Here is a 27,271-nt window from a genome sequence, read left to right on the forward strand (position 1 = left end):
GCTGAGTGCATCCCCTGGCCAGGCTAGCAGAGCCAGCTCATTAAGTGACCGCTGGAGCCCTCTGTAACCTGCCAGCCAGCCAGGGAGGCGCTGGCCGAGAAGGGAGGCTCTCGGGGCGGGGGTGGGGGTGGGGGCTCTCTCGTCCTCTTTCCACTTCCCCTGGCTGACAGCGGCTGTGCCTGCGGCAGAGCCTCCCTCTGCAGCAGCCCCTTGCACTTGGCTCGCACTTCTGGGCGCTGTCCATGGTTGCAGCATCTTTCGGCGCGCCACGTCAGGAGGCTGCAGCGGGGCCCTGCGATTGGCGGAGGAGCCCCTCGCCATCCGCCAACACCCCCGCCTCCGAGACTCGGCCCAGAGCTCCGGCCCCGCAGGCGCGTGCCAGCCAGCGTGCGGGGCGCGCCCTGGGGCTCCCGGGCGTCACACCCACTTTCCTTATTAGGGCAGAGTCAGGCGCCCCGAGCCGGCAGCCGGGCGCGGGGTGGGGCGGGAGCCCTGCGAGGCGACAGACGAGGGCGCAGCCACAACCTCAGCCGCTTCCGAGCGGTAGGAGGGAGCAGCCGGTCGCTGCGTCCGGGCCGGCCCCTGTCCGGGGACCCGGCACGTCTCGCCCCGGAGGAGATAGTCCTCCGCGCTCTCCGGGTACCTCTGGTCCAAACCACTCGGAACGACATGGAAGAATTTTTGCAACGCGCCAAGTCTAAACTGGTAAGTTGAGGGAGCAAGGCTGTGTGTGTTGGTGCGCGCGCGCGTGCACGCGCGCGTTGATGAAAAAGAAAGGACATTGCAGCAGAGGAGGAAGAAACAACTTTGCCACTTAGTTGTCAGGGTGTACGGACTGTCCCCTGGAAAGAATCTCGGGAACTCTGGGGTTTGCAGCGGGCAGTCTGTCTCCATAATCCTCCCTCATAGCCAAAGTGCTGGGCTGGGGGTAGTCGTGACTCGGCTGAAGTTGGGTGCTGTGCGTCCAGCTTTGGTTCCTTTGGCTTGAGGTTGGAGAGAGGCAGATCCAGCCAAATCTACAATTTGCTCCTGGAGGCTAGAGGATAAATGGGTGTGGTCCTTGAGAAAAAGAGCCCAGACTTCTGCAGATGCGGTACGTGTAAGTGTAAAAGGAGAAGAAACCGTACTTTAGCTGGAGGGCGTGGCAAAACGTAAGTGAGGAAGTAATAATGCCGACTAGGAGTAACGTGTGAGAATGCGCAGTTTACCCGAGCATCCCTCACGCGGAGCTTGCTCCAGTGCGGGAGTTAGGGATATTCCAGTGCGAATCGAGTCTCTCCGGTCCCTGTTCAGAACTGCAACTTGGGGCAGAGGCAGAACGGGAGAACCCCAACTGTCGCTGGTGGTGTGAGGCTTGCCAGACCATTGTTCTCCTGGGAAGAGACCAGCATGTTGGCTGGCTCTAACTGTACTGTTGTTCAAAGAGTGAAGGGTAATTTCACTGTGTCTGTCAACAGTTGCTATACATTCTGGAACAACATTCTAGCAGTTTCCTAATTCCGAATTGTTTTGGTTCTCCAGCATTGCAGTAATGAACGTAAGGGAAATGTTTCTCTTTTGGCCCTTAAAACAAAGCTTTTGCCCATTTGGAAGCAATATCTTTAATGAACAGGGAAAGCACCTTGTACAGGCCTGGCATAGGAGGAGATGCATAATTTATGTTGCCTTTAACCTTTAAACCTTCATAAAAGCCAAAATATAAAGTCTGCATTAAGATGACGTCTTAATCACAAGGCAGACTATTTGCAGGGTTACTACTGTCACTCATTTACCCTCACACTACAAAGGGAATGAAGACAGATGTGTGATTCTTAAAAAGATTTTACTGTAAGTATCTTTAAAAAGACCATTAAAGTTGATTAATGCTAATATAAGTACATTGTTTTCTACCTTAAGCTTCCCAGAGAGTTGATAGTCTATGGAGATTTCAGAATTGAGGTTTGTGATCGTTTCTGTGTTTACTGCTGACCCTCTTACAGGTTAACTTGAGCACACGAAGGAGGAAACTGATTGAAGAAATCACTTTCATTTCTGATAGTATAAGTATGCTCTTTGTTACTTACCTAACACTGAGTGAGAAATAATCAGAAAAGGTCAATTTTGGCAGTTCATTGTTTTGTGGGTGAAAATAAATAGCAATCTGCGATCGCGCAGTTGTAGACTGCACCTGTGTTCCACTCCCATAACATTTATTTTAATAATAAACATTTCGACTGTGGGGTTTGATGTGAGCAAGAGGTTTGTCTCATTTCTGAAGAGCAACTGCTGTGATGGAGAAATTCCCTATTTCAGAGTAATCAGTTGAAAGTAATGAGTAAGTTTATTTACCGAGTTCCTTCATTAGACGAGCAATTACTCTACATTATTAAAAGAGTGACAGGAAAAAGAAGTGGTTGAAATACGATTCCCAGCTTCCTGCTTTAGCCAGAAGAACAATTACTGCTAATTTTAATTTTTTTCTTAGGATAGGTTTCTTGTTAGAGATCACAATTATCCTTTCATATTCAGCCACAGTAAAGGTGTTTTGGTCACTTTTAGTGTCACATTTCCCCTGATAAATTACATTTTCTAGGTAAATAAAAATTTTACTTAATATGCAACATTCAACTATAGTAGTAGGTAAACCTTTTACTTTAGAGGATATATACCCTTTGTTTAGGAGAAAAATATTAAGTCAATAATTATGGCACTCATTTGTGAGAAGTTTATCCGTAATAAAATGGTAGGATTTTTAAAAATTAGACTAATCCTTTGGAAAACATTTTAGGGAGAAGAAAATTATCATGTTGGTTTTCACTTATGCTTTATTAGACCAGAATTAGATAGAATTTAGGTGTTATGTTTAAGCTGTTTTCCGTCAGAAGTTGACATAGATTTATCTATATGATACCTAAAAAAAGTCTAATAGGCAGGTTTTTGTCTACCTACTTGAATTCTTGCTTTGATATTCTGTAGATATGATACATGTCTTTTAATGGTTTGGAATAGCCATTGTCCCTTCCAAAGTCTTAATGGTACCAAACCAAACTTGGGTCCTCTTGCCTGCATGCAGTAAAGCCAATCTACTGACACTGGGTTGCGGTGAAGGAAAATGCAGCATTTATTGCAGGTGCCAAGCAAGAAGTCCAAGTAGTTAGTGCTCAGAAGGCCTGAACTCCCCAGTGGCTTTTAGGGCAAGGTTTTAAAAGACAGGGTGAGGGAGAGGGGTTGTGGGGTACGTGATCAACTCATGAACATTCTTCTGATTGGTTGGTGGTGAGGTAATTGGGAGGCAGCATCATCAACCTTCTGATTCCAACTGGTCTGGGCTCTATGTGCTTGTGGGCCGCATACAGTTAACTTCTTCCACCTGGTGGCAGTTTCATTATCTGCAAAGAGCTCAAAGGATATGGCTCAGAATATTATCTATAGCCCTTGAAGAGGAACTAAAAGTCCTTGACTTTGTTTAATGGCTAAACTATGATTATTTTGTCTTGCTTGACTGTTTTCCTTTTTTCCTGCATTTTCTCACTTCTCTCATTAAATTTACTCTTTGGAACTCAGGGAAGGCCTAGGAGACTAAAGTTTTTTTTACAGACAGGAGAAAGGTGGAGGACAAGGTGGGAGAGGAGTCTGTTCCAGGAAGGCCTCATAGGGTCCTGCTCCGTTACATTAACATAACCTTGTCATTGGAATTAGCTAATTTCAATAGACCAAAGGAATTTTAAATTGTAAAATGAAACTGCTATTAGCCAATAATAGCATCTCCAATAATCACAACTTTGGAGAAATTGTTTGTATGCCCTTTCTTCCGACTAGGAGCATTTATTATTCATCTGTCATTGTGAGGAGAGAAGCTCTGCTCTTCTAGGCCAGGCCCTTGGGTTGAGCAGAAACCTTTGAAGGAGAAGGGATGTTTTTCATTTTTAATCAGGTAGTTTGGAGCTTAATTCTATTGAAATTGAGAGAGTGGTCTCTTAATTCTCTTTTTCACCCCAGTTCTGCTGGTCCTTAAACTGATGCAGATTCACTTACTTAATCTCATCTGGCTTTTCCTTAAATCTCCCCTTCTGATATCCACCCTTCATTCCCGAGAGTATGTGGCATTTATCAGAAATGGCAAAAGTAAACCTCAAGTGTGGCCTTGGATCACCACCTCCTGGATCTCAAATGCTTCTCAAGGGGGCCTGCCTTCTGCGTGGTTAGAACAGGCTTGGGTGCCTGGAGCTTCTCTGTAAAACACCTTACCTGGAGGTGGAGGACAGCAAGGGAAATAGTCACTCCTCCCAAGCACAGCCTCCAGAAATGGTGCCTTCTTGACAAATAAGGAACTGATCCAATTATTGTTCAACGACCAAGACAGTAGAATAAACACCAGGAGAGTAAGACCGCCCCCCCCCCACCCCGAGGCTGTAGAGATGGTGATCAAAGGATGATGTTTTTTACCTGGGTTCCCGTCCCCATTCGAGAACCCAGCTATGTTTCTGATCTGTATACTCATTGCTAGAACTAGAAATGAGTGGAAACACATTTTCTTTCTCTCCTGCCAGTGCCCACCCAGCTTCCTTTTCCACCTGCCCATTTCTAGCTGGAATAGGGACAGAGATCAAATCCTATAGTTCTAGGTCCATCCTTAAATTTTAGCCATGCTTTCCATTTTTAGTTACACCATTTCCATAGTGATGTCTTAGTCATTCTTAGTTATACTCTTTCTGTGGTAAGAGAAATTGAAGACGGGTAGGGAATGAGGGCTCCCAGCCCTAGACTGTGATTTGGGAAATGTCCTCCAGTTTCATAGTGGTCAGCTCAAAAATGTATTCAGGCCAAGACAGCCTCATGATGTCAGTAAATGGTCCAAGTTCCCATGAACTTCGGAGGAAAAAAAAAAAAAGTAAATAAGGAATTAGACCCCTGGAACTCTGGCTGGCAGGAAGCCAGGGTCCCCGTACCGGGTAGACTGCCTGCCAAGCCTCTCCCATTGCCAGATTCCACCAGCTGATGCAATACAAGCAGCTGCTCAGGGGTGGGGCACCACTGCAGCCCACATGCCCTCAGAGGTGGGTCATGAGCCAGCATTGGGCATTTGTGTGGTGGGAGTGTCAGCTGCCAGTAGAAGGATACAGGGCACATCAATATCCCAGGAATGCTGTGGGGAGAGGGTCACCGTCACTGCTAGAGTCTGGGGAGTGCATCTGCCACTTGAGCAGTGACAGCTGCAGGCGAAGGGCTCCTTTCTGCAGTGCGAGTTGGTCCATATGTGAATTTCCATAGAAGAAAAATTCTGGATGACCCTAAATGTCAACTTATACTCTGTGGTATGTAGCATAGGTATAAGGAAGCACATTCAAAACTCTAAATGAACAACCACATTAGAGTTGATAGAGGAGATGGGTTTTCCAAAAAAGAAAAACACTGCAGCATGTCTGCAGAGGAATCATTTGATTGGAAATTGAGAAATATATCCTTCCTGATTTCCTTTATAGGAACAAGGTCATGTGTATCAATAAAAAGCGTCTTTAAAATGAATGTTTCGGGCTTCCCTGGTGGCGCAGTGGTTGAGAGTCTGCCTGCCGATGCAGGGGACACGGGTTCGTGCCCCGGTCCGGGAAGATCCCACATGCCGCAAAGCGGCTGGGCCCGTGAGCCATGGCCACTGAGCCTGCGCGTCCGGAGCCTGTGCTCTGCAACGGGAGAAGCCACAACAGTGAGAGGCCCGCGTACCGCAAAAAAAAAAAAAAAAAAGAATGTTGGTACCTTTTAAAGGGCCATGGTGGTAAGGACTAGTAATGATGGAGATGCTGGCGGAGGAGTTTCATTTGGAAAGCTGAGCTCGTTCTGATCACAGACCACAGGATCAGCTCCCTCCCCATCATAACCGAGGGCTGGTGCACTTGAGACTGTGCCTCTTGCCGGAGCATTCCCAAGGAAGAAACTCAGGAATCCAGAGTACTTCTGTGAATGTGGTTCCACCGTCTTAGGGGCTGATGAGAAAAGGGCCCTTGATTGCTTTAGTCTTAGAGTCAGCTCCATTTCTCACTGCCTGAGCTTTCAGACCGAGAGCTGTGGTTTGTCCCAGCCCCCGGGCCTGTGGAGAAGAACCAGGCTTTTTCAGTGTAAATCTCAGAGGGGACTGATCTTCCTCAAAGATAAACAATTGGTCACTGCTGTTCAGACATCACCTTGGGTCTGGGAAGATGCGAGCAGGTGAGCAAGGACGCCCTTTAATCAGAAATTTGAGGAATATTTTATGTTAACTACGTAAAAAGGTGACAGCTTTGGTATAACTTGTTTATTTCTACGTAGCATTTATTTGGGCAGATATTAACAATGTTTTAGGTTTGGTGTATCAGTCTGGGGAGCTCTTGTAAGCAATAGTGGTTTGGTGATGGACGTCTCACTCTACCTTTACATCTACTCCTCCCTGGGGTACTAGGTAAGCAGACAAGGGTCAGGGATGAATACCTGGGTCTGAATGAAGGCTGCAAAAGAGGAAAGAACATCTGGGACCAGAGGGGTAAGGTGCACGGTGTTGCCTTGGTCACTGATTCTTTTTGAACCCTGAGGTTTATTGGAGAGTCGGAGTTTGGAGTCTTCTTTGAAAAGAAACTGGAGAGGGACAGGGCTGATATATTCAGGAGGCAGCATTCACATGGACTTTGATATGACTGGCACCCTCTGGGTTTGTGCAGTATGCAACCTGCACAATCATATGTGGCTGCCTGCCATGGGTCCCAGAGTAGCCTACTCAAAATCTCTGGCAACGTTCCAAATCCATTCCGATCTGAGCTCTGTGACTTTGGGCTTTGGTTTCCAGGGAAAGGTAATCTTTCTTCTTAAGAGCTCTTGGGAGGCTAATTGGGCACTAGATTGCCCTGCAAAATCAGAGCCACAAAGGTTGGGTTAGAAAAACTAAGCTGATAATACAGCCTTGGGTTTTTATCTGAAAAATGAGATAATGATACCTACTTTGCAGGTTTGTCATAAAGCCAAAATAATGTACCTACAGCCCTCAGCACAGAACCTGGAACAATGCTGCTTCTCTCCATTTGCCCCCAAGCTGGTCCTTTCCTGCAGTTCCTTATCTCAGTGAACGGCATTATTATTCATCCAGTTTCTCCAACTGGGAACTTTCTTTTCCTCCATCCCTTCCCCACCCACCATATCCCAGACATCACTAAGTCATCCAGATGACTGCAATGGCCAGCTAACAAGTTGATCTCCCGCAAACCGCTCTCCCACTGCTACCAGGGAGATCATTGTGAAAGCATCTTTCACATCTGTCCCATCATTCCCTTAAATCCTTATTATCACTTTCCATTGCCCTTTGAAGAACCAACAACACTCTTAACCTGACTCTGGGATCTGACCCATCTGCTGTCCAGCTTCTGCTGGATTCTCCTCCTATCTCCCTAAGCTTGAATAACTCCTACCTCTTCTGATCAGGTTAAGGAGAAGGGAAGCCTTTTGCTGAATGACCCCTCCCACCCAGCTTCCCCAATTCATGAGTCTAAGTCAGGTTTTGGGGTGATGTTTTTAGGTCATTTACCTCAACTTGTTATTATATCTCTATTGGGCATGTTTGTTTGATTAACGAGAGTAGGGACCAGGGTCTCTGTATGGGTTTGCTCACCACTGTATCTCCAGAACCTGGTGCAGTGCCTGAAGCTCAGTAAGCAGTTTTTGTTTGTTTGCTTGTTTGTTTGTTTGTGAGGTATTTTTTGCCATTAATCGTGACACATTTTCTTTAATTAAGTACAAAGACCGTTCCAATCATGTCACCTAGCGGTCATTTCACTAACTGCCCTGTTTGACTGCCAGTCTCTTGTCTCTCTCTTTAGAAATGGTAAGGCAGATGTCTTTTTCTCAGAGAAAAGAAATCCATGGTCTTTTGCCTTTGCAATAACAAAAACGTTGGAGAGTGGGGAGGCCAAGATGTTGCCGTTGGCATCTTCCACATGAACCACATCAAGAGAACCTGGTTGTCTCTGCTGGCGATCACACCAATTCTTCCCAAGGTAGCGCCTCTGATCACCATATACAGGTTACCAGTGTCAAACTTGTTGAAATCAGTCATCTTGCCAGATTCCAGATCAGTCTAAATGGTGTCGTTCACTTTGAAGGGGATAGGATGGTGGATGGTGCGAGCATCATGGACCACCAAATGAGGGATTCCTTTTGAGCCCACAAAGATCTTTCTTAACTTTGTAGAAGTTGTACTTGGCTCCTCCGGTATCATACGATGAACAACAAAGTAACCCTTGTATCACAGATCAGATAGAAATTCTCCCCAGTCTTGCCAATGCTGCTGACCTCCTTGAAGCCAGTAGATGAGGTCTATCAGTTGGGACCTTGCCATCAACCTTAAGGAACTGCTGCATGCAGATCTTCTTTACTTCTTTTCCTGTCAGGGAATACTTAAGTCTGTTCCTTAGAAAAAGATGAGGGGGAGACACTCTTTCAGCTTGTGGGGATCACCTGATGGATGAGGAACAAACATACTGGTCAGTTTACTCAGCATTCAGTGCTTTGGAGCTGCTACATGTTTCAGGGGCTTCTTGGGACCATGAGCCATGACTGTGCTAAGCACAAAAAGAACACAGTGTTTTTAGAATGAATGAAGCCATAAGGCAAGAGGCTTGCACAATGCATGAGACATTGTAGTGGCTTAGTAAAATGAATAAGTGGATGAACAGGTGCAGACTCCTAGACATCTGAATCTGAAGAGGGGATGGCGACCGTATAAGGGAATTCTGGTTGGTTTACTAGAAGGAGGTGAGAAACAGTAAGGTCAAGGAGTGCCATACAGCCCTTTTGTATATGGTGCACACTTCATACGAAATGTTACTGTAAAATAATGAGGCTAGTTTTTACGCATGATTGCTTGGAATCTGTAAATACTGGTGGAATTAAAGCATGAATGGATTGGAGAGAGGCAGGGGAGGGAATGGGGCGCTCTGCAAAACCACATTGGGCAGATCAGCAGACAGAGTGGAACTATTAGAGCCTTAGATCCTCTGCTGTGTGGTCCAAAGGGTAAAAATTAGACTCCCCCAATCCCAGCCACTACACCAAGCTTGCCCAGCTTATTCTGATGCTTCTGGGCCAGTATTAATGTCATGAGAGAGATTGGCAGAGAAGATTTTCAGTCCTTGAGAGGAAAGTTGAAGGCCTTCCAGACTGGCCTCATCTGTCAAATGAGAACAATAATATATTAGGGCTGGTTGCAGGTATGTATGTACTAAGGTAAGAATGTGTCCTCCACCCACAGTAATAAAAACATGAATAGGACCATGGTGGACAAGAGAGCCAGGAAGCCCTATTTACATTTTATAGAAACAGGGATGATTTTTAGCTCCCTTTAGTTCGAATTTGTTGATTATCTGTCTTAGTTCTAAGAAATAGATTTTTCCACTTAATACCCAAAATAGTCTCGTGAGGTAGCTATTATTTCCCTTTGCAGTTGAGGAAACTGAGGTTCAGTGGGGCAAGAAGTTTGACCAAGGTTTCACCGCCAGTAAAGAACAGAGCCAGACTTTGCTCCCAGATCACCTGACTCCCATTCCAGGACCCTCTGCCACATTCGTGTCTTACCACCAGATGTCCTAGAACATTTAATTCTCTTTAAATAAAACGTGAGCAACTCGGCAGGTTTATGGGAGGGCTAGGTAGTGAGTTCACTTTGACCCAAGAGAGATTCATTTCTTAGTTTTTGACTGTTTTATGTTAAAAAAAAAACCCTTGGATAACTGAGTAATCAATCACTATTACTGAGAACCTGCTGTGAGAAAAATATGGTGCTGGGCTGTCTATGATTTGGTTGAATAAATTGGGAGACTGTTTCACTGTCTACCTAGGTGAAAGAAAAATAAAACACTGATAAACTATTTGGAAGATAGGGTCTGTGACTAGTTTTAGAGTGACTGAAATATTGTGGGTATTTAGTGAATTTTTAATAATGAGAATGGCTTTTTTAAAACAGTTAGAAGTTGTTCCTTATTTGCCATCAAGGTTGTGAGTACAGCTTTTTGTTTTCCAGCTTCCTTCATTGTTTTTTCTTTGTTTGTTTTTGTTTTTAACAAATGACAGAGTTTTAAATGACCTACAGTAAGCTTTCTTTTGCTCTTGTTTAGATGTCTTATATTAAAAACTGATGCGTGAAAACATGTGCAAACATTATTTCGATTCAGAAACTTATTTAGATTTAGTAGTATTATGTATAAATAAGTAGTAATTAATACAGTGAAATTCTCAAAATGCATTTTTTAGCGGAAACCTTTTCTCTGTAATTTTATCATTACCATTTTCTTTATGAATAGTGTACAATTAAATGTGAGCTCCAGTTCAAATCCCAAATTCTGAATATAGTCTATAAAGTATTCTTTTTAACTCACTGTTAACAACAATTTCCGTGTGGTTACCAAACACATTCATTATCTTTTTTTATTGAAGTATAGTTGATTTACAATGTTGCATTAGTTTCAGGTGTACAGCACAGTGATTCAGTTATATATAGTCTTCTTCAGATTCTCTTCTCTTATAGGTTATTACAAAATACTAAGTATAGTTTCCTGTGCTATACAGTAGGTCCTTATTGGTTATCTATTTTATATATAGTAGTGTGGATATATTAATCCCAAACTCCTAATTTATCTCTCCCCTCCTTTTCCCTTTGGTAACCATGAGTTTGTTTCCTATGTCCGTGGATCTATTTCTGTTTTGTAAGTAAGTTTATTTGTATCTTTTTCCTTCATTGTTGTCACTCTCTTGCTGGAGACAGAAGAATTGTTTGAGTGAGTGAGCGAGTGAGTGTAGATTGGGTGAGCTCGGCCCGGGTGACACAGCTGGCCAGAAGAGCTGGGATTAGGACTCAAGTTCTCTGCTGTACAGTTTCGCTTTTGCTCTCGAGTCTGCCAGCTTAGCAGTGCCTCAGAAAACTGCTGGTTATACTCGGAGACACATATAGGGGTGAAGGAACAGAGGGAGAAAGGAAAGAAGGAAGGTGGAGGTGGAATTGGAAGGGAAATAGGAGATAAGTGAAGAATAACAGGATTCAGGGGGGAGGCATGTTTGAAAAGTGGTGAGACATAGAAGGAAATCCTTCCAAAAGCTCAGAATGGAATGATTTGCAAGAGCAAGAGCTCATGTGTCTGGAGTTCACTTTATTTGGCCACATCGGCTGACCCAAGGTCTCCGGAAAACTGAAAGTTACACAAAGGCAGCTTTCCTTCAGACACCTGCAATTGAGTATTAAAAACATATCTTTGGGCTTCCCTGGTGGCACAGTGGTTGAGAGTCCACCTGCCGATGCAGGGGACACGGGTTCGTGCCCCGGTCCGAGAAGATCCCACATGCCGCGGAGTGGCTGGGCCCGTGAACCATGGCTGCTGAGCCTGTGCGTCCAGAGCCTGTGGTCCACAACGGGAGAGGCCACAACAGTGAGAGGCCCGCGTACCACACAAAAAACCAAAACAAGCAAACAAAAAAAACCGTATCTTTATAATTGGTTCTTTTCTCGCAGGGAGATCCCCCAGACTCTCTTTCTGAGCCCATTGGTATGATGATACCTGTAAGTCATTTGAAGAATGCTGGGAAAGTAGCAGAGACCCACAAATGTTAGTGCTTATCGTCATCCTTATTACTTAATTTGCGCTTTGACAGAATACCCACGAGCTCGGTTTCTCAGAGTAAGGTGGTGGGAGAAATGGTTGCCAGAGGCTGTAATTGCTTATAACTTACAATAGGGGAACTGCACAAACAAAACCAAAATCAAACAAACCTTTAAGAAATGGACCCAGTTAAGAATCCGCCTGCCAATGCAAGGGACATGGGTTCAAGCCCTGGCCCCAGGAAGATCCCACATGCCGCGGAGCAACTAAGCCCGTGCGCCACAACTACTGAGCCTGTGCTCTAGAGCCCGCGAGCCACAACTACTGAGCCCATGTGCCACAACTACTGAAGCCCGCACCTAGAGCCTGTGCTCCACAACAAGAGAAGCCACGACAATGAGAAGCCTGCACATCGCAACAAACAGTAGCCCCCCCTGCTCGCCGCAACTAGAGAAAGCCCGCGCACAGCAACGAAGACCCAACACAGCCAAAAATAAATAAATAAATAAATTTATAAAAAAAAAAAAAGAAATGGACCCAGATTCTCAGCAAGTGTCATGTAGGGCAAATGCTCCTAAATACCTGCACAGCCTTTGGAGGCCATAACATCAGTGACAGAAAGTTCACAGTAATGACCCTGAATAATCAAGGAAGAAAAACTATTTAAGCTCGGTGTCTATTTAAGAGAAGGTGGGGTATGTGAGCAATTTCAGAAAATACAAAATCCAACTCAGATAATTAACAGAGAAAAAATTGAACAGAAATTGTCACACAGAGGGTAAGCTTCAGTTGTCTGGAAAAGTCCCTTGCATAGGTGACCTCATTCTTAAGCAAAGCCAGATATGCGAAATGTCATGGTTTATAGCAAGTGATCATGAGTCAGGACGGAGAGTGATGGTGCTAAAAATGTGAGCCTGATGTGGGAAGGCATAAATAGGCCCGTGGCACATACAAGATGGGAGAAACCCCGCTCTCCACTCCCACACTGAGTTGAGAACTTAATCTGGTTCTGGACTCGGTAGAGAAGTTGCAGCAATGACCATGGCCTGGAAAATAACATCCCTAAGAACAGCCAGAGAGGGAGGGGCAGCCTGCTGCTGGACTTTCAATTATCTGAAAGGTTTTAATGGAAGATTTCCCACTCGTAGGAACCATTTCTTTCTCTCAGTTGAAAAAAAATAGGACTTTAATGGCTTTGTTTTACTGTGTAGTACAGGGAACTATAAGGGAAAAGAATCTGAAAAAAAATATGTATAACTGAATCACTGCTCTACACCTGAAGCTACACAACATTGTAAATCAACTATACTTCAATAAAAATTAAAAAAAAATAAAAAAGGATAAGTGGCTTGTTTTTAAAGAGGCCCAACAATTCAATTATGTCCTTTATTTTGTGCTGTGAAGAATGATCTATTAATTAACTGAAGGGTGCAAGACAGAGTTGTGCATGCTTCCCTCTTGCTCTCCAGAATGGAAGAGAAGTAAGGGCTGGGGCAGAAGCTCATCCTGACGTGGGAGCGTTTTGCTAATCTTTGCGCTCTTCATACACGTTTTCTCTAGCAAGTGGCCTGTGTTGCTGGCCAGACTAGCACCTGGCCCTGGGCAGACAGAAGTGTCCTGACAGGTGGATAGATTAGCTGCTCCCCTGCCATGGGTATGTCTGCGAGAACACGTGCCTGGCTGCTTCCCTGGGAAGGCAGTGTCCCTGAGTCCCTTTGCAGGGAGGCGGGGGGCAAGTCACTCTCTGGCCTCCATCCTCTGCTTTGTTAACGCTTTCATCTTCCCGCTGCCCTTAGCAGCCTGATTTGGTTTGTATGCAGCATCTCCTGGCTGAAACACCACGCAGAATTCTCTCACCCTTTGGCAGCTACCATATAAACAGACTCCCAAAGCCACTGACTTTTGGAGGCCTGGATCCTTTCAAAGAAAGGTGAGCAGCGTTTTGACCCATCCGTGTGGATTAATACAAACCTCAATTTCAATTCAGGGTTTGTTTTATATTTTGTGTGTTTATCAAGATCATTGAGAAAACTGTTTTTTTTTTTTTCTTTTTAGATTGTAGGCAAATTGAAAACATGGTCTTAGGACATGTATATAGGTCATAGTGAAAGATAAACAAGAGGGAGAATTTTATTCTGTAGCTGAATATTTCTTCTATTCTTTCTTTGTGAATTTGCTGTGTAAGACCCTAACATCAAGCCATGCACAAAGCAAAGCCGCCTCATTGGTGTGGAACTGGTCATGAGCTTGCCAGCTGGCTGATTCCCCCTGGACCGTGGCCTGAAGCACCATCACTCTTGACTCCAGTCTCCAAAAGAATCCAGACATAAACTCACTGTGGTGGATGCAGATCAAAATACCATTCCAGAACCGGCTTTTAAAACATTTTGTAAAATTCATTAGCTCTCCAAAGTATTATGTCACTCTGAGCCCTATGAGGGGGGAAAATGTATTTCTCACACCTATAGAATTATTTCATGCTAAAATAGCCTTCTGACCAAGTATGACATTGCTGTAAAAATAATTCACACACACAGGGTTTCATAGGCTGGCATTTACATAGACCGTTCCGATGAATCTCATAAACACTGAGTCATGCTTCTTACTACTGGCCTCTTTCTCAGACTTTTGCTCTCAGCAAGATTTATATACAGCCGCCCTGTGTTACACTGGACACACCCTGGCCCGTCACTTCTGGGAGTGCTGTGGAAACAGGCATTGGGATTCCACATGTTTAAACACAGCGTTCTATAGCCATAGTCTTTCGTTAGTGATTTCTTGCTTTGAAACTGTTAGTTATTTTAATCACAGATCTTTACATTTGAAACTATCATAGAAGCATAGATCTTTAACATTGAAACAGGTGACTTTAGACTATTTTAACCTCCTAGTATTATGTTTTAGGTTTCATTTATTTATAAAATAAGAAACATTAAAGCAAATTTGGGAAATAGAGGAAAACTGAAAATAAACTGTAAACAATAGAAAAAAGCCTAAAAATTAACCACTTTCATTGAAGCATGACTCTTGGCAATGTTATGGCAAAGTAGTTTTCTTAGTTTTTCCTGTGTGGGGGATTAAAGTAGGATATTCATACATTTTGGTACCCTGATTTTTATTTTACTTAACATAATTTATTAAATATTTCCCTATGTTATTGCAGAGCATTCTGAATCGACATCTTAAATAATAACATGCATTTTTATAAAGAAGTTGGACTGTGGTTAAACATTTTGATTGTCCCTCTTTTTTTGCTGTTGTTAATTACACTATAACAAATATCTTCGTACCTAAAACATTTTGTCCTGTTTAGGATTAGGTCATTAAAATAGCTTCTCAAATATGTAATTACTGGAGCAAAAGATACAAGGAGTCTCAAGTTTCTTGGTAAATCTTTCCAAATTGATTTCTGGATGAAATCCATCAAATTTCAAGATGCAGAGAGGCTCAGAAAGGTTAACTTGTCTCATAGAACGTTGTGACACCTGGGTCTGTGCTCCTGACACATCTGAGAGACTGTACAGTACTATGCTAATGTAAAAAATGTGAATTTGATCAACTAATCTGAAGCTGCCTTGCTACTCAATTAAGACAATCATAATACAATCTACGCCACACCAGTTACAAATGTTATTTGGGACGAAGAAGCAGGATCTGCCACTTTCTCTTTTTCTTTTCACTTCCTCTCGCAATTATTTGAAGAAAAACTGAGCCTTATGGATCGGTCAAGCTAGTTGCTGTTATACTTGGCGTGGTCATTCAAGCCAAGTAGTATTACACTTCATAATTGCCTCCACCTGTGTGATCTCATTTGCTCAACCTCGGGGTAGGACACATGTTGTTATATCTACATCACAGAGGAGACGAAAAAGGCCAGAGAGGTGAAATCCAGCCTTGCCTAAGGACACACAGCTGGTAGGTGGCAGAGCTGGGCAGAGAGTCTGTGTCTTCGGAGTCCCATGCCTTTGCTTCCAATCTCATCTGTAGGAACAAAAATTGGTCTACCCTTTCAAAAGGTAGTTTGATGGTTTCAGTTGGAGTTTGGTTGCTTGGTTTTATCTCCATACGAGAAAATGACTGAGTAAAAATATACAGCACTTGTCCAAGAGGAGACTATCCAACGATGAAACACATTCCTGCTGAAGCTGTGTTGCATGAAACACGCAGGAAAGCAAGCCCACTGAGTTTGCAGTTTTGTGTGACGGCCTCCGACAAACAGTTTGCAAATGTGAGATTAACGGAGGCATCATTGGTGGAAACATGTGGAGCTCCACAGGCTCTGGAGACCAAATGTCACCTGTGATGGGAAGGAGGCTCCTGAGAAGCAGGTCTCTGGAGGGCCTGTGGGCATCATCCTTCATACCTGTGATGGGCCTACGGTTGCCTGGATGTCACTTGTGTCAGCTTCGGCTGAGAGGTCTATGGAATGGGGGGAAGGGAATTCAATTGCCCGTCACAGGAGCTCCTTCCCTCCTACGAAGGAGGTGTAATTCTGTCAAATTCTCTCTCTCTCTGTCTCCACCCACCTTACCACTATTTTTCCATATGGAGCATATTCATTAACTGGCCAAAAAGCTAAATGCACCCCCATATTGATGCAATAGAGGGTAATTTTAGTTTAGTGCAATTTAATGTAGTTTAAGCTGAATTCTTCTCTTTCCAAAGTCTCGCACTAAGAAACATATATCTCCAGATCAACGTTTCTTATGCCATGGCGTGACAGAGGCCACGTGGTCGCTAAATTTAATACATACAGAGATGAAGATGCATCAGACATATTAGCCCCTGGATAGAGGTCCTGCTTTGCCTGTAACTTTCTTAAGAGTTTCATTAATTCACACTGGTGAAAAAAGGGAAACAGCCACACAGAATTGAAAGGAAATTTAGAGAGACAGAGCTCAAGGTTAGTCTGGGCTTGAAATTCTGTCATTAATGAAATTTTCAGGTTTATAGGACACCAGTTTTCCTAAAAACCTTATATGATTTTTTAAAAGAGGAATCTATTGTCTAACAGGATGATTTGTATACAGTGTGGTAATTCCTTGGCTGATATTGTGTTGGGAAGCTTTAATATATGCCGAGGGAACTATACTTGGGGTGATATTTTCTTATAAGTGTTGGGACGCAAGTGGAAAATCACTGACTCTCAGAGACTTAGCTGTGTAGTTAGGTCATGCACATCTGCTAAATAATTAGTATGCTGTGGGGCAGGAGATGCTGCGAGTAAACCCTTGTGTGCCACGGTTTCTAGCGTCCAGCTCCTTTCTGAATACACTTCTGCTGTTTCAAAGACAGAGGGCAGAGAACAAGGAGGGCCAGCTAGGAACGTTCAGGTTAAGCTAGTGTCTTGCCATGAACAGTATCCCTTGCTGGACCTTCTCTTTGCCCTCATTTCCTCAAAATATCTTTCTCCTGCTTCTTACCCCTGCCACTCACTCCTCAGCAAAACCTGTTCTTGGCCTTCAAGCAAGGGAATTGACATCTATCAGTATTTACTCTACAGTTAACATATGTTATTTCATTTGGCCTTCACAGCAATCCTCTGAGAAAGGTATCGTTATGCTCAGTATACAGAGGGGGAGACTGAAGCTCGGGAGAGGTCAAGTGACTTGCTTCAGGGCACACAACTAATGAATGTTAGAGCTAAATTTCTAGTATGCTATACCTGAGTCATAACTTATATTTCCATTTTGACATGCATCAGGGGCGTAATGCATTTACTTCAGGACGAGTGGACATAATGGCAGCACTTACTAAACTCTCCTGTGCATGGGAATCATCCAGGGATCCTGTTACAATGCAGATTCTGATTCAGTGCAGTTTGGGGTGGGACCTGCGATTCTGCCCTTCTCACAGGCTCTCAGGTGATGCCGATGCCGCCAGCGGCCCCCCCCCGACACCCCCCCCCCACCGCCACCTCCAATTTCAGTAGCGAGGCCCCAGGGCATTGATTCACGGGGAGGCAGGAGGCACCGTTCATGGCCCCCTGAAAGGGTGTGTTAGAATCTGGTGGGGCTGTCCCCAGCTGAAATGGAATGTTTCCCCGGAGGAGAGGCTGCCTCACTGCACTTTCCTTCTAGCAGGGGACTTGCTGCAGCAAACGTAATGTTGCGGTCCAACTTTTTTTTTCTCTTAAGACTATTCACAGTTCCTCCCACCATCTTGTCTCTCTCTTTCCTTGTCGTTCTTTGATAACGTCCTTCGGCATCCGGATGCTCTCCTACTTTCTGTTTCCTTGTCCCCTTCTCTGTTGTTAGTGGTGCACGTTTGTATGTGATGCTTTGTGATGGATGGTATTCCTTTATTATTTATGCCCTTTTGTTGATGGCTTTTGCTTTGTCACTCTGCTTCTCTGATGTGGTTTTTGTTCACACTCTATTTCCTGCAGCCCACTGTTCCCTTTCCAGTTCCTTTTCTCTTAACACAGAATTCTGTTTCTCTTAACACAGTGGGGAGCCCAGAATGGCTTTCAGAAACTCATGTAGCTTGAGGATGATCAGCAGACATCTTCGAATTTTTAGGCATCATTTTAGATACTGCTTTGTGTCAGTCAGCTTTCACCAGGTTATGTTCTGATGGCAAAAGTCCTCAATGTCGGTGGCTTTCAACAGCTAAGGCGTATTTCTCACTCATGCTATAAGCTGCTGAGGGTCAGCTGTGACTCCAAGTGCCTTCTTCATTCTAAAGGAGCAACAATGTCTTGGGATAGGCTGCTCTTGGGGCAGAAGAAAAGTAAGGGAGCCGGTAGGGTTCAGCAATGGCCAAGCCCATTGGTAGTGGAACAGGAAGTACACTCTTCTGATAGGCGGGCACTGCAGTTACATGACATTGCACAGGGACATATTATCATCCTTCTATAAGAAGGAAAATGAATAAGTAGAAATAATATTGTAGTGTACTATGTGCTCTGAAGCTAGGATTCATCCTGTCAGGTGAACACTGGCTAGAACCACACTTCCATTCTAGTAATGGTCATATCAGTGGGTAGATATTCACCAAATAAATACTTTGGTTAAGAAACCTGAGATCCTTTGGCAGTGTTTTTGTTGTTGTTTGTTTTTTGGCCAAGCCACATGGCTTGAGGGATTTTAGTTCCCCGAACAAGGATCGAACCCATGCCCCCTGCAATGGAAGCGTGGAGTCCTAACCACTGGACCACCAGGGAATTCCCTGGCAGTGTTTAATATTATTATTCAATGGAAACCTCCTCTCGCTATTTAGTCATCTCTTACGCTTTCAGATGAGGCTTGGGTGGGGGTTATTCCATGGCCACATTTGGGATGACTTTAGGCTGCGTCTGTGTCCCAAGTTAAAGATTTGGGGAAGCTGGGTTGACAGCTTTAGATCACACGGAAGCCTTTATGGAGCAAGGCTGCCTGGGAAAATCCTTTAAATTCTCTGGGCCTCAGCTTCTTCATATATAAATTGGGAATAATAATAGATCCCCCTTGTAGGGGGGCTTACAGATTGTCTTCGATAGTAGATGTAAAACTTATAGAATTGCGTTTGATACATAAAAATGTTTGAGTGTTTGCTTTCATGATGATGACGACGATGATGATTTCTACCAGTTGGATATCTGACCCCCTGAAAAACATATTAGAGTTTCCAAAACCACCAATTTTAGAACTGATAGACAATCAGACTTATGTTTCCAAGTTTAAGATTTACTTATAAATAAACAAAATCAAAATTAACACAAAAAGTAAGGGCTTAAATTCTTGGCCTCTTGATAAGATTAGCAGTAATTTCTCTTAGAGAAATTTATCTCTCGGTTGAGCGTTCATGCCCTTCAGTCATTGTAGGGAGTGAAAATTCTTTAAAATTTGTGCATAAAGTCCTTGTTTCATTTGGCGACCATGTGCATTTGGGGCTTGTGTAAGTGGGGACAGCTGCGTGGTTTGCTGGGAGACTCCAGACAAGAGCAGGAGGAGAGACACAGGACTTCTGTCTGGAAGTCAGTGGCTTGGACTGGTTTTGGGGGAAATGGGTGGAGATATGCAGGTTAGTGCTGTGCGGGGCGCTTACTAGGGAACGTAATGCAGTTTCTGGCCTGGCATTGTAATGCAGCTTCTGGCCTGTTTTGGTCTCATATCCCATCAACTCAGCCTGAGCAGCCCCAAGGTGAAAGGAAAGGACCAAGGGTCATGGAATCAGAATGTCAAGTTCAGCAACTTCTCCGCTGTGTGAACTTGGGTACATTTCTTAACCTCTTTGGGCCTTGGTTTACTCATAATGTAATATTATTTAATATTTATCCAGCCAGGACCGTGTACAAGAGCATTATATATATTCTTTAAATATTTACGAAATAATTGCACTTTTACAATAACCCTATTTTGTAGGTACACTTTTACCCATTTTGTACTTGGGGAAACTGAGGTAGGCAGAGGTGAATAACTTGATTGAATTCACGCAGGTAGGAAGGGGTAGAGCCAAGTTTTGAGCCCAAGCAGTCTAGCTTCCAAGGCTGCATTCACACCCCCATGCTTTGCTACTTCTTGGTACAGGCAGCATTTTAACTGAGGTTGCCGCTGTAAAGGTTCAATCCATTCATGTCTTCCAAATCCTAGTCTACTGCCTGCCACGTAATAAGAGGTGCTCAGTAAACATCGATGGTTATTTCCCTTCCCCTCCCCTCTTTCCCTTCCACTGTCCTGGGAGACCCCAGGGAACCAGAATTAGCAGTCCCTGGGAATAGGGTGGGAGATCTTCAGCCCTAATTTTCCCTGGGCAAGACCTCACATAAGTCTCAAATTTACCTTGTATTTTAAGGTCCTGCTTCTGTCCCATTTATCGCATGAAGCTTTCTCCCACTGTTGCAGCCTTTATGACACCAAACTGGAAGACATAATGCCATCTTGTAAAGCAAGCCCCAAATTAACAAGAATGATGACACAGTTCCGCGTTCTTCCCAGTACATCATTACATCCCTTTATGGAAATCCTTTACTCCAGTGACACGCGAATCATCTTTCATGTAATTTGTAATCTGCTTTGGTTGTCACCTGTCTTTAAAAAGTTCTTAATTTTTTCGCCTTTACGCTACATGGTATCAGAACCTTCTCTTGCGGTTAATAATCACTTAGCCAAGAGGTGGGGCACATACAGAGCAGCTGCCATGAAGATTTTAAATACGTGACAAGCCTCTTCGATGATTGTTGCCTTAATTCTGTCACCTCCTACCGGTGACTTGGTTACAAATTGTTCCTGTGACTAGAGCATGTTCCAGAGAATTTTGTCATGGAAAATGAAATGGCTACAGGGAATAACAAGACCTAGATTTTAGTGATTTCCTTCTACATGGGAGCAGAGTGGCCTTGGCAAATCCCTGAGCCTATTTCTGAGCTTCTGTTTCTTCAGTTGCAAATGAGGAGCTAGGGCTAGTTCAACAGTTCCAAACCAGGAGGTCTAGCACTTTGACATCGTCCAAGACAGAGGTTGATTTAAATATTATAGCATCCTGCGGAAAAATCCAAATGAACTTTTTGACCAATCCAATAATAATACTGTTACATGGTAAATTAAAACTCTCAAAACTCTCTCTTTCCACTAAGGAAAGAGAAAATTAAAGGGATCTTTAGTATTGAAAGATTGAGGAACAAGAATCGGTTCTTATTTAAATTTTTTCACAGCACCTTCCACATAATTGGGCAAATTATTCATATCTCCAAGCCTCAGTTTTCTCATCAGTAAAATGGGGACAATTTAGAGTCTGTCTCAGGGCGTTCAGAGAGTTGCTGTGAAGATTCAATGAGATCGTGCACATGAAGTGCTTAGCCAATGACACTCAACAAATTGTGTCTGTTTTCCTAGTTCTTCAGTGCGGGTTCAAAATTACCCAAGGAAGATATTTTCAATTAAACTAGCTCCAACTAGATTATGTCATAAATGTCCTTAACTCCAGGGTGGATCTGCGGTTGTGGTGAACCCAAGGGTAGATTGGTTAATTCCCACTTTCTTGGAAACTGTAACCCGTGTATGCTTTGTGCAAACTCTTTAGCTGGTCATGCCATCCATCGATTGATAGCATCTGGGCCTAGCCAGAAGATGAGGGGGGAGAGGAGAGAAGGGCGAGGGAAACATGAAGATCAAAGTTCCTGGAACAGAGAGCAACATTCCTGGTACATGCTGTTTATACTATACATACTCTCAATGATAATTGCTACCACTTAACCAGGACTTATGTGCCCGACACTGTGCTAAGTAGATTGCATACACTATCTCTTCTAATTTTCTTACTGACTCTATGAGCTCTTTTATTTATTGGCTAAAGCAAGTCACAAGGCCAGTCCAGATTTAAGGGGTGGAGAGATAGACTCACCTCTCCTCTTGATGGAAGAAGCTGTATGTGCATGAATGAAGGGAGGGACCATCTTTGCAATCAGTTTGCAACAGGCTTTGTACTATAAATAGTACAGAAGATCATGTATTTCCCTGGAGTAACTTCTGTGCCCAAGAAAAGGGGAGTCAGGTGCCAAGTGCTTCCTAGCATCTTGAGTCCCTTTCATTATAGGTAGAGTCCAAGAGGCAATGAAACTGAAATGTGGTCCAGTTGTTTGGTACACTCAAGAGCCATACTGTAACTATTTGGGGAATTTGGGGTTTTTCTGAATTCACACGGGTTCTCATGTTCAAAACAAGCCCCAAGCTAAGGATGTCACTTACATCCTGTTATCTCAAAGCTCTGCCAAGCACTGCTCGGTTACTGTGGTACCCAAAACCATAAATACTTCCATCAGCCTTTCCAAGGGAGAGAGAATAAGTAATGAATCTTAACTTCTAAAAGTAAGCAAGGCCACAGCTTATCGATTCACAAAGAGGGTTGATCATGGCTGCATGAGCAGTATTATCCAAAAGGTGGGATGTTTTGTAGGAAAAAAGATGATGTAACGGGGATCCTTGGATGACTGAAAGTGATTCATTATATTTTTTTCTGTTTGCAAGTGACACTGGTTTACCATATTTATTAGTAATAATACGGTTTTCTTTTCAAATAAATTTGCTTTTATAAAAAAATGAGTCATTTAAAATGTAAGCACATAATAGAGGTGATGTACATGTGGGCAAAAATCTTGAAGATGGTTACGTGAATGACTCCTGATAGATGGAGACACGTGTGCAAAAGGTAGGAGAGACAACCTCCTCATTCAAAGTGGGAAAATTGAGGCCTGAAAGAGGAAGTAAGTTGCTGAAAGTATCATATCTAATAAACTGGGAGCTGGGCTCCAACCCAGGCCTCCTGTCTCAAATTCATTTTTCTCCCCATTCTAGTAAACTGCTCATTCCCTCTAAGTCAGCAACCCTAAACAACAACAACAACAACAAAAATTACCTGCATGTGCAGATACATTTTATGAGAGAATGTTACAAAATGAATAATATTTTCCCCCACTCACCATTAGGCACTTTATATGCTTGGCGCTGAGAATGGTGATTATATTTATCATACATCGATTGATGGTCGCCTCACTATTTGGAGTAGTTGCCTCATGATTGTTCTGTAGACAAACACCATAAGCAGAAGTCACTGTGCACAGTGGAAGTCTGTATGTGCCTTGACAAATATTGAGAAATACACACTCTTGTGTATTCATATTGAATTAGAGATTTTCTAATCGGAGATCATATATATACCCTTAAAAGAATATGTGAAGATGAATAATTAATTAAAAACAAATACATATGGAATGTAGCACCCACAATCCATGTTACAACGTGGATGAACCTTGAAAACATTATGTGAAGTGAAAGAAGAGAGTCACAAAAGGTCACATATTGTTTGATTCCATTTATATGAAATGTCCAGAATAGGTAAATCCCTAGGTACAGATTGCAGATTGGTGGTTGCCAGGGGCTTGGATACAGGTGGATAATGGGAAGAAACTGCTTAACGTATACAAGGTTTCCTTTTGGGGTGATGAAAATGTTTTGGAACTAGATAGAGTGATGGTTGCCCAACATTCTGAATGTACTAAATGTCACTGAATTGTTCACTTTAAAATGGTTAATGTGTTATGTGAATTTCACCTCACATAAGCATATGTATTTATGCTTACTATACATACTCATATATGTGCCCATGCATGGTATTTTTGCTGTTTTATTAGTATAGTGTTTCTCAAACTTTTTAGGCTCAGGACCCTTTATGCTCTTAAAAATGATTGAGGATGACAAAAGCTTCTGTTTATGTGTGTTACATTTATCAATAAATACCATATCAGAAATTAAAATGGAAAAAATTTAATATTAATTTATTAATTCATTAAAAATAACATAAACCCATTACATGTTAACAAAATAACATAGTTTATTAAAAATAACTATATTTTCCCAAACAAAAATATTTAGTGAGAAGCAGCTAATCAGCTCACAACTTAAATAACTGCAAAACTCCTTTTCCTTCTGGACAACCATTGGTCTTCAGAATGCAACAGAAATATTTTATGCATGTGCCCTATTTTACCACAGAGTATTAAAAGATGTGTTTACTCCAGGTTTGAGATTTAATTAACTAACTGTTTTTTAACAGTTTTGTCAAGGACACTTGTAAATAAAACCAGCAGTGTTTGCCCTGCAGGGTCGTGGCTGTGAAGAATGCAGGGACTACAGGTCTACCTTAGTGCCACTGCTTTGATTCTTGCTAAGGCCCTGGCACTTTTACCCACCATTGCTTTTGTTCCACTGTGCACATGTCTGATCAGTGAAAAGGGCCATAATGTCTTCTCATTTTCATGAAAATAGATTTGACTTCACAGACCCTCCTGCAAGTGTCCCAGGAATCCCTAGGGAAAGTGTCTGAGAAACCACAAATGAAAGACTCTGATTCCTCACAGTAAAGTACAAGACTTGTTAATTATGTGTACTTAAAACATGCATGGCTTTAAAAAATGTTAGGCCTCTTTCTTAATAGACTGAGTAATCGCTAGAGTAGAAATGAAAAACAGGGCCATGGTTTAATCAAATTTGAATCCTTCTCTCTGATACAGTCCCACCTATGGACCTTTCCTGTACCCTTTGCTCAGAATACTTCTTTTCCAGATATGTGATAATTCCCTCCCTCACCTCCTTTGGGGCCTTACTTAGCTATCACCTCAGGGAGCCTTCTTTGGCTACCTTATGTAAACATTGTCCCTCCCCCAGCACACAGGCCCATACAGACACATACACACACACACACACACACACATACACACACACACATAGTTACCTTTCCTGTTACTTTTTTCCTTCTTAGTATTTATCCCTATTTCATATTTTATTTATTATTAATTTTTAAAATTTAATTTTTCCCCATTAGAATATAAGCTACATAAAAGCAGGGATTTTCTTCTGCATTGTTAACAGCTCCTAGAATAGTGTCTGACATATTGAGGATCGGTAAACATTTATCAAATGTTGTTGAATATAGCATATCTAAAATGCAACTGTAGATATTTATCATGTCTCAGCAAAATGGTGATGCAGGGGCAATCCCAACATGAATTCCATAAGACGTGCAGTGGAAAAAGTGTTTTGTGGTAAATAAGTTTGTGATATATTCTCTCTCTCTCTCTCTCTCTCTCTCTCTCTCACACACACACACACACACACACACACACACAGAACACACACACACACACACAGATTTGCAATGAACTAACATGAAACATCTGAGAGGCCCTGTGATACAGACATGTGTTTAAACATTGTTAAACTCAGTGTTTTCCAAACTTTTTGCAAGTGTTCTCTGGAACTTTCATTCCCTGGGGAATACTTTCCAATACACAGCCCCCCTGACTCACTTTTCAGAATGACTGTGAAGGTCAATTGAGATAAAAGCTAGGGATTTGCCTAGTATACCCTGGAGAGCTATTTCAATGTAAGATATTATCATTGGTTCATCCACACAGAAAATAAAAATGTTTCATTTCATAATTCTTGATTTTTTTTTTTTTTACGGTACGCGAGCCTCTCACTGTTGTGGTCTCTCCCGTTGCGGAGCACAGGCTCCGGACGCACAGGCTCAGCGGCCACGGCTCGCGGGCCCAGCTGCTCCGCGGCATGTGGGATCTTCCCGGACCGGGGCACGAACCCACGTCCCCTGCATCGGCAGGCGGACTCTCAACAACTGCGCCACCAGGGAAGCCCCATAATTCTTGATTTTATGTGCTGGTAAAACATTTTCGTGATACAGAAGACTGAAAGAAAGAGAAGTCTCTGTGTTCATACATTTAAAATATATGCTTGAAAACAAGAGTAATGCCGTGTACTGCAGATTGCTTTGGGGTGGGGGAGTAGGTGCGGGTTCATCAGAGCAAGTAGTTGGACTTTTTATAATTTTAGAAGAGAGTTTGAGAAATGCTCTAATCCTCATGGTACCTGTCACAGAATCAATTAAGCCCAGAGGAATGAATACTTTGTCTGCTTCAGTTTTTACAGATCATAAAGGGAGAAAATCCCTGCAGCCTATTTAATCATCTTATTCCTCATAAGAAAGGCTGACTCTGCATCTTCCGGCGTTTCTAACGTGGTGATCTGCCCTATATCTCAGAAACTGGTCAACAGAGTGTTACTCTAGGGATTCGATAACTCTAGATGCTGGGTCATTTCTGGTCCTCTGTAAGTAACTTTTTATTATGCAGCTAGAAGCCTGACTTGCCTGTGGATCAGAAAAACCAAGCCAAGGGGGCAATTGCTTCTTCATAAGAACATTGTGCTTTACTTTCTTGCTCGAGACCTTCTTGCTCCTTTCCTCCAATCTCTTACACACCCATGTGCTTTAAGAGTAAAGGCTGCTCCACTGCCCTTCCCTTTCCCTTCTCCTCTTCGGTAGAATTTAAAGAGAAAATTTGGTTCTCTAACTGCACTGTCCTCGAGGTCAGTCTTCATTCTTGCGCTGGGAGTCATCAGTGCCTTGCATCTCCAGTGGCCTCAGGCATCATCTGATTGACCACAGTGCTGACCTTTCTTTTGTGGAGCACAATTTCTGAGAAATCAGCAGGACCTGTGGCATCTTGCTGATGTGACTATTGATCCCTAACTCTGCTTTGCTAAACGGCTTGATCAGCCCCAGAATCTGTCAGTAACAACACCGCTGCTAAACCGCCACTTCCTGCTGGGTCCAGATCCTGTGAAGGGTCACATTATATCTTTACACTGTACCTAAGTGGGTTTTATTTTCTGTCTTGAGCAAGTGTACCCTCTAGACAGATATTCTTTCCAAGTCCCAATGGTTAGAAGTGACATTATAAGAGGTAGCAGTTGCCTGTCCCTGTAAAAGCCTTTAACTTATTATGCATTATTTATAACCCAGAGAAGAATTTCCTTCCTCAAATAGTAGTTTATTCATTTGACCATACTTGGTTACTGTACCCTACTGTCTCAGTATTTTTAAAGCATTAATCATACAAACTTAGGAGAAAGTCAACAGCCAAGGGAGATGTCTTTTGAGTGGATGATTGGAGGGATTCCTGAAAGGTCACCTTAAAGGCTTGAGCGCAGCCGTACCCGGAATTCCACCATTAGGAAGCCATCTCTTTGATTTTTTTAAAAATGAAAAATATAGGGGCTTCCCTGGTGGAGCAGTGGTTGAGAGTCCGCCTACCGATGCAGGGGACGCGGGTTCGTGCCCCGGTCCGGGAAGATCCCACGTGCCGCGGAGCGGCTGGGCCCGTGAGCCATGGCCGCTGATCCTGCGCGTCCGGA

At 43.1% G+C, this 27,271-nt stretch overlaps 1 protein-coding gene and 1 pseudogene across 3 annotated transcripts in view; one reads left to right on the top strand and one right to left on the bottom strand.

The window, feature by feature from the left end:
- The first annotated feature begins 506 nt into the window (after positions 1 to 506).
- The window catches only part of PRUNE2 (prune homolog 2 with BCH domain), a 271,709-nt gene continuing 244,944 nt past the window's right edge, over positions 507 to 27,271 (top strand). For both annotated transcript variants that reach the window (XM_082655958.1, XM_082655959.1), the window contains exon 1: positions 507 to 705. In XM_082655958.1, coding sequence (XP_082512084.1) covers positions 670 to 705 — 36 coding nt within the window. In that variant the 5' untranslated portion in view covers positions 507 to 669. The remainder of the gene's footprint in view (positions 706 to 27,271) is intronic.
- LOC309823711 (small ribosomal subunit protein eS4-like) lies at positions 7,843 to 8,551 on the bottom strand (annotated as a pseudogene). The gene has a single exon. The product of its transcript is annotated as a small ribosomal subunit protein eS4-like (transcript).

This window comes from Grampus griseus, assembly GCF_964374135.1.
Source record: "Grampus griseus genome assembly, chromosome: 6".
Classification (NCBI taxonomy): domain Eukaryota; kingdom Metazoa; phylum Chordata; class Mammalia; order Artiodactyla; family Delphinidae; genus Grampus; species Grampus griseus.